We start from the raw sequence: 7,953 nt of genomic DNA on the forward strand, positions 1-7,953 counted from the left end.
GCAACGAGGAGAAACTCTAAATCCAGAAATCAGACCACCTTTATAAAAATAATGACCAGGAGAGCCAGGGAACAGCGACATCCAACCAGTCATTTACTCCAAGGAGGCATAAAGGAAGGGAGTCCAATTAGAGCCAAGCTCAGTCGCTTAGACTCACAAGTAAATTGCAACATCCCAAAGATCTATAGAGACACACCATGTAGCACTGTGGGTTAAGCCCCACATAAACATAACAAAAAAAACCTCTCCTCTGAGATTCTCGAAGGCCATCCACAGACAACCATTTCCTAGGGGGACCCAACTTCTTGTCCACAGCAGAGGTTCTCCAAGCCTAAGGTTCTTTGTGTTGTCTAAAAAAAATGGGGTACAGCAAAGAGCAAAGAGGTGAAGAATTCAACGCAAGGTCCATCATCCCACCCCCATACATCTTAGCACTGCATAATGTTGCATGTTTCAGCAACATTATGCAGGGAGCGACGGATGAGATGTTGGTGGGAATCTTGCATCAGGAGCTACTTCCTGAACAAGCCCCACTACCTCCTCACCTATATGAAACCTTTCTGCTGGACATTTTACCTTAGAGTGTCTTTTTTTTCTTGGGACTTGATATTCTAAGGTTTTGGACCTGAAAAACATTCAGCAACAGATAACATTATCTAAAGTGTGGTTTCTAAAGAAACTGTAATCTAGAACAAATCTGTAGACCTTTGCTTTTCTTTTTTGTGTAAAATAGCAGAGCAAAGTTATAATATTGGCCAATGGCTGTATTCTATTAAGGTGGCAGCAGTACTTTTGCAAGGCGATTTGTCTACAAAAAAAAAGACAAACGAGGAAGAGGCTCTTTCTCGATTGTTCTTTTTTTACATCCATTTCCTGGTTTTCCTCCTTTTGGGTAGAGCCTTTCGTTGGTGTTGGCTGTTTTGAAATGAAGCGCCTATTTTTTGTAATAATCCCTATAATGGGATGTATCAGACTCGAAACTGGAGCCTTAAGTAAGTAATAAAATCACAGGACTTGTATTTTACATGTTTAATGATTGTTTCATGAAGTACTTCCTGTGTTGAGCTACTTGCGCATATACATGCCATATCTTAACTTGATCCTTGTATGATTGTTTTTAATCATCATTTCCAATCTGTGTGGTTTCTAACAGAATGTGAAAAGAAAAATGCAACCTGCTCTGACATACGTGCACCCGAGGGATTTAGATTTAACCATGACTGTCCTGGGGAAAGTGTAGTTTTAGTTGAAGGATTAAATAAGGTATGTTGATATGAATTAAGCTTCTTTGTAGTCCAGGTTTTGTTGTAGGGAATCAGTTTTTAAAGGATATCATTAAGTTTTTTCTGTGTCTTTGATAAAAACAACAACGGAAAAAACAGAAAGTGAAAGTAAACATGTTTGTTTTTAACAGACTCAACTGGCTTTGGCTGATCTTAGCAAACAAACCTTTGATTATGGGCCAGATATAAAGAAAATGGACAACCATTCAGTGACCACCGAAAACTGCCAGGATCTCACCATTACATGTGAAATCTCTACTGTAAGTACGTTTTTCATTTAAGTGTTTAGAAATGAGGAGTAACTATCCTGACGTCTCTAAAATAGAACTCTATTCTTTTATAGGGAAGTAATTCCATTGAAGAGAAGTGTGAGAAGTTCACAACCATTAGTGGTGAGACCCAATAAAAATACAACAATATTCCATTAAAGATGATCACGCTATGTGTAGCTGTGTTATTATGAAAATACTACTTCTTTACTTCTTGCAGAGAACATTACCTTAATTCAACCAAATACGAGTATGACTCCTTCTTCAAATCACTGGAGCCCTGAAGGTGAGTGAAAGCACATGTTTATAAGAGCAATTCAACATTTTATTCCTGAACATTTACTTTATCTTCTCTCACCCAGTGATTGCCTATTTGGTAATCTCTACTGTAGTAGTACTTATTATTGGATACCTTGTTACATCTTACTGCTGCTGGAAAAAAGAAAAAGGGTAAGTCCATTATATTAATTTTTTTCCATATCAATAATATAATTAAATCAACTAAGAACCCTACTCTTAAGGATTTATTTACAGATTAAGCTTTTCACTTCCTAATGTATTTCCCTGCTCATTACATTATATGTTTGACACCTGTAGTAACTTAGAGGCCATAAATCACAAGATGTAGAAAGTGACAATCTGATGTAAAAAGAACAGCCTATAATACATCTATATCCACCTGCAACAGCAGTGTTGATCTCACTGCATTAAGTGTATTAAGAAAAAATAAATGTTGGCTTGGGAGTTTAGGCACTCTTATTTGAACCCGTCCATCATTAAACCAGTCAAACCTTAGTTTGAAGAAAAAAAAATAGCTATTTACAGATTAAATAATGTATTTTATTTTTTATTTTTTTGAAGGAGTCAACAAAATAAAGAATATCTTATGTATACTGTGAGGTTTTCCTGTTTCAAAAGATTGGTTCCTCCCAGCTTCTGTAGGTGAGTCTAATTCCTAACAAGTTTTCCTAATTCCATTTAAATTAAGAAATACGCTACAATGAATAAGTCGGAATGAGTTTAGAGAGGGAGATTCTGACTCTAAAGTTGGTGATGTTTCAAATATTTTTTTTTATTAACCTGCACCGTCTTGAGCTATCATGTTTATGCTTTTTAATTTGCATATTTTACCCTCAAGAAACCAAAGGGGAAGTGGATTCCAAACGGTTGAAACAAGCGATTTAGAGAGACAGGACAACGGTGTCATCAGGTAAATTAATGCTGACAACTGCTCTCTGAAGACATTGATGAAGCTAAAAACTAAGTTTATTCTGGACATTTCAGGAACGGAAGAGATCCACATGGAAGTGGTGAAAGTGACCAATACACACTTCAAAGTGTTAACAGGTTAGAATGTTGCTTTAACAGTTAGACATTTTCATTTCCACAGGACTGACAAAGTGTGCCTTTTTGAACTTATCAACATTAGGGCGTCTAGAGCTTAATAAGCTAAAAGCTATTGAATCCTCAACTTGTGTCAAAGCTCCTCAGACCCAATTTCCTGACAATGTTCACCTCACTTAGATGTGATTATTGAACTTATTAACATTTGTATTCTTTCACAAGTTTGACTGCCACCTTCCCTTGGCAAGTTTTGAAATAGCTGTACACTCATTACCTAATTTATTTTTAATATCTGTTTTGCAGTGGAGACACGGCTGCTCCTAAAACCAACGCTCCATTTGATCACAAACCAGTGAACGGGTGCACATTAATTACCATAATATGTTTATTATAAATTCTAATATTTAAATATGACCCTGCAGTGTTGTCTAAAAATAATTGTTGTTTATTTCAGCTTCAGCAACATGAGGGATGATCCAGGAGGAAATAATGGAACTAAGGGAAGAGAAATGAAAAAGTAGGTTTTAAAATTACCGCATGTAACAAAGCATGAAACTGAAAAACAAAGCAAGATAAACATGAATTTCGATATGAGCTAATAAAATGGCCTATTGTTCTCACCTTGCTATATTGCTGTTTCTGTCTGATAAATTTTAATCGCTGACTAACTCTCCAGGACGGAGCAGCTGGAGAATGGAGGGACTGCTGCACATCTTCAGGCTGAGGAAAAATCACTGCTCCCAGATCAGCGGTAAGGCTGCCACTTGCCGTGTTGCTGCATCTTCAAATGTGGTACCAAAGAGAAAACTAAGAAAGTAGCAGTTTTCAATCTGCCTCACATGTTTTTTTCTCCCATTTGTCCCTGCTGCTCTTCAAACGTCCAAGGGGGGAAACTTAAGTGATTCTCTCCACCCAGCCAGTAGCCTACAGATTAGTTACAACTTCTGAGCTCTTTATCTCTGCTTAGAAAATTACTAAATACCACACGTTGCTGTTTCTATGCTGTCTCTCCTTACTCGCTTCCATTTTGTGTTTGCTTTTAGAGCTGCTGATGGAGGTTTGGAGATGGAAGGTGAAGCTGTTGCTTTGGTGAACAAGCTTAGCTCTAACCAGGACAGAGTCAACAGGGGCTCTGATGCACTAGTGAGTTGGGGAATTTAATTCACATTAAAGGCAGTTTTGTTTATTACTTGTAGTTAATATCTTATTAAACCATTGTCTTCCCTTTTTTTTTTGCAGTTTATTGACGTGGAGTCAACATCCCCTGCAAACGAAATATAATGGATAAACATGATATTATAATAAGATATTATAAAACATAGTATATATATAATAATAGTAATAATAATAATAATAATAATAATAATATTTAATAATAATAATAATAATAATAATATGAACTGTAATGTATATGATATAAGCATATCGTTATTTATATATGTACAGTTTTAATACATTTCTTTCATTATGTCATATTGTTCAAACATCACTCATTCTCCTGGCAGATTTAGATAATCTTTTTAATTTGAACTGTTTCTTTCACTGGAAGTAGTTTTTAAAGCAGCCATCCAGATTCCCAAACTGATTCCCAACAGATTTTTTTATGGAGGCAGGTTAAGATTAGCCGGCAAAGAAGACTCAGAATATGAAGAAACATTTTTAAAAATACAAGTTGAAACATGCAACAAAAGGGTTAGCAATTACAAGAATGCATTTTCTATTATTTCCGTGAAGGAGATCAATAGATTTTACAAGCCTTATTTTACCAAAACACAAATAAAAACAAGTTTAGACTGATTATCTGTTTAAATAGTTGTATTATATTTTTTACATATGCCTTTGCCAGTGAATAAAAAAATTAAACGATTTTAAATCTAAATCTGCCTGAGGTATGAGCTATTTAAAATGAGACTACACAAAGTTAAACTTGCATTCTTTATTACAGCAATAAGCCTGTGTAGTCTCATTATTGTAAATATTTGCAGTGCTTGTTGTTTTTTTACTCAAAATCTATTGTTACATCTATCCCAGCTGATTCATACAGAAAATGTATACTTTGCTTCTATTCTTAATAACAGTTTTTTGGTTAGCACATATATTTTCTAACAATGAAATTTTGTAACTGCATGTTTACTTTACCGTTTTCCTTCATGTATCTAAATCAATTTTGTTGTATCCCTAATTGTCTTTATTACTGTAATCCCCTTCTGGCCTTTTAATTTAGCTTAATCACAATTACTTTTTATTGTTTTGTGTAAAATTGTGCTTTTTAAAGTTTTACCACAAGGTGGCAATAAAGAGTCATCAGATGTAAACATGGTGAACACTTATATGCCTTTTGTTGCTTTGAGTTATGTAAATGACACTGTGATTTTATTGCAGTTTGCAGAAGAATCTCACGCTGATCCTATATTTCTAGCATCAGCCCCTGTGAAAGCACATCAACATACCTTATTTGGAGGAAAAAATAATAAGTGTAGTTTATTTACTAATGTGCTTTCCCTTTGTGTAATCAGGGCGTGTGTTTTGGTTGGTCTCTGTATTCTCATACTGTAAAAGTGCTAGGGCTTAACCAGTAAATAGACTGTAAGTGCTCTGCACATCACTAGGTGATTCAAGTGTTAAATGCTCTATGTCACAGGCTGGTTGCTCCTGTGGCTTGATGTATGGTAGTAATTACAGTCATACACAAACACATAAGGGCTCATGCTGAACTTAATACATCTCCTCTCTATCTCCTGGGATCTGCTGACAGTTACTGTGAGCCCTGGTTTGTCAATGTCTGACTCTATTTTAAGCTTCCCTAAATGTGCAGTGACCTTGAAAAAGCCCCCTTTTTTACTTTTAGATAGCCTGAATGCCAGGAAGTGAACGAGGCAGGGGTTGCAGGCTTTGTTGCTCATGTCTGGTATATTTGTGCAGGAAGGTGTTACTGTGGCACTGGTGAAAAGAGGGTGATTGAATGGTCAATGCCTTCAAGCCTCGTCTCTCAGGGAGAGTCAGGGAAAGGACATGATCATGGCTCGCATGATGCATGGATAGGTCAGGATTGCACATGCAAAACCTACATATTTAGCAACCAGCATGGCAAAGTGTTGCACAATATATATATATATATATATATATATATATATATATATATATATATTATTTTTTTTATCATTGTCGAATTAATTATTGATCCTTCAGCTAACAAATAAACTTTAGTTAGAGCCGAACATAATTCAGATACTGAAAATGTGAGTAAAGGAAAGCTGCAATACATATGGTTTAATGAGCCTTCCCTAACTGATCTAGCTGATCATATTTTTTTATTCTTACCCTGGAGAGTGCTGCTCTGCAGTACCTTTGCGAATGCGCCCAAACGGTGTTGCATTGAGAAATCTGTAATCTGCTCTCACAGTGCAGTTATTAAAAGATTACATGAGGGATCACACCACACAATATGATTAATTAACCTTGACTGATGCTTTAGAAAGCCGAACACAGCAGAATAATTATTCCCTTAGGTCCGTGTGTACCTATACAAACATATATGAGATGCTCTGAAAACACTATGATAGCTAATCTTGGCAGAATTCACTCAGGTTTATTACTGAGAAGCAAAGTGCTGCTCAGCCTTTCGCTTCAGGAGCAAGAAGATGTCTGATTTTTTCACCAATTACATACCTATGATCACTTTAAAGTGTATGCTTAGCACACAGATCTTTGTAGAGCACAATCTTCCTCCCTACTGACCGGTCAAATCTGCCTATGCATGCTGTGCACCTCATAAGCATGCTGACTCAGACCTAACTTCAGCACCCTGTATCCCATGGTACGTCAATGAACAGTGAAATACAGTTTGGACCGGCTGGAATGCCCACTGAATTAAACATAACCTCTGCTTGTAAAGATAACTTCCTCAAATCCAGCTCCTATTGTAAGGCAGGGATATTAAGGTTAAATTCAAAATAGAGCTGCAGAAAATTAATTATAACTTTGGGTGGTTATTACCTTTTTTATCACCCTGGCACATAACAAGCACACAAGCAATTAGGGTGTGTCAGCTTACTATATCCTCATTAGCACTAAATATTTTACACCTTCAGAACATCTTCAGAAAAATCCCCTAAGCATGACCAGCGATTATTCTTAATATTCTTTTATTAATACGCTCTAATACAAAGTTTCTCAAACACTCATAGACTTTCCCCAAAACTGCTGTCAAAGCAATAAAAGAAACAAATGAGACAAACTGTTATAATTTTCGCATGAAAACAGATGGACAAATATATTAACAATCATAACAGAAAGAAAATACACCTGCTATAAAATGATAAAGTAGTAATATTATGAGGTTTTGATCAGTAAATCACTTTTTGTTAATTTATTTAACAAAAGTTTAACTAAACTCCAGATGCAGGGGGTTAAACAACTATTTGCACTTCATTTTAAATATTTTATCTACCTCTTTTTAGCTCAGATAGGTTGAAGAATACTTCATTAGCATGACCTAATTAGACTCTCATGTGTTTTGTCCAATTCTACCCTGGTGTATTTCAGAGTGTTGCAGACATCTGTTTTCTATCCTCTCTCTAATGGTCTTACTACAGCATTTTAATCAGGTTGAGGTCGAGCCTTTGAGCAGGTCATCTACAGAACATCTATAGTTTCTTTTTTTTTAAGCGGTAGATCTGCAGGCCGGTTTGGGTTAACTATCCTCTTGCATGACCTAATTTCTGCCAAGTCTTAGCTGTCGGGAAGATGGCCTCAAATTTTGAATAGCATACTTACATTTGAAGAGACTTTAGGGATTCAGACTGTTTGATTATGGGCAACATGGTGAGACCAGTGCAAGGATGATATGCCCTAATGATTGCTCTGTCTCTCATCAGGACATTTTTTCTTGAAATATTAGACTTTGTTTAAATCCATCTTTGCTGCCATGTTCTTTCTAAAGGAAGAGCTGTTCCATATTCTTCCTTTCCGGTCCTTTTTTAGACGCACTTTAATGATTTGTAACATTTGACCTTCAAACAGAGGCTGCCAGACATTTAGCTTGCCAGTCCCAATTT

At 36.0% G+C, this 7,953-nt stretch overlaps 1 protein-coding gene across 1 annotated transcript; it reads left to right on the plus strand.

The window, feature by feature from the left end:
- The first annotated feature begins 860 nt into the window (after positions 1–860).
- Positions 861–5,211, plus strand: LOC119785356. The gene is made up of 14 exons (XM_038287976.1): positions 861–992; positions 1,154–1,263; positions 1,415–1,543; positions 1,627–1,675; positions 1,773–1,838; positions 1,915–2,002; positions 2,414–2,494; positions 2,691–2,762; positions 2,837–2,899; positions 3,200–3,256; positions 3,351–3,413; positions 3,573–3,647; positions 3,940–4,039; positions 4,136–5,211. Exons 1-14 carry the CDS (start codon positions 926–928, stop codon positions 4,175–4,177), a joined length of 1,062 nt encoding a protein of 353 aa, XP_038143904.1. The 5' UTR covers positions 861–925; the 3' UTR covers positions 4,178–5,211.
- Positions 5,212–7,953: the final 2,742 nt, after the last annotated feature.

This window comes from Cyprinodon tularosa, unplaced genomic scaffold (genome assembly GCF_016077235.1).
Source record: "Cyprinodon tularosa strain WSP-4 unplaced genomic scaffold, ASM1607723v1 ctg246, whole genome shotgun sequence".
In the NCBI taxonomy this organism is placed as follows: domain Eukaryota; kingdom Metazoa; phylum Chordata; class Actinopteri; order Cyprinodontiformes; family Cyprinodontidae; genus Cyprinodon; species Cyprinodon tularosa.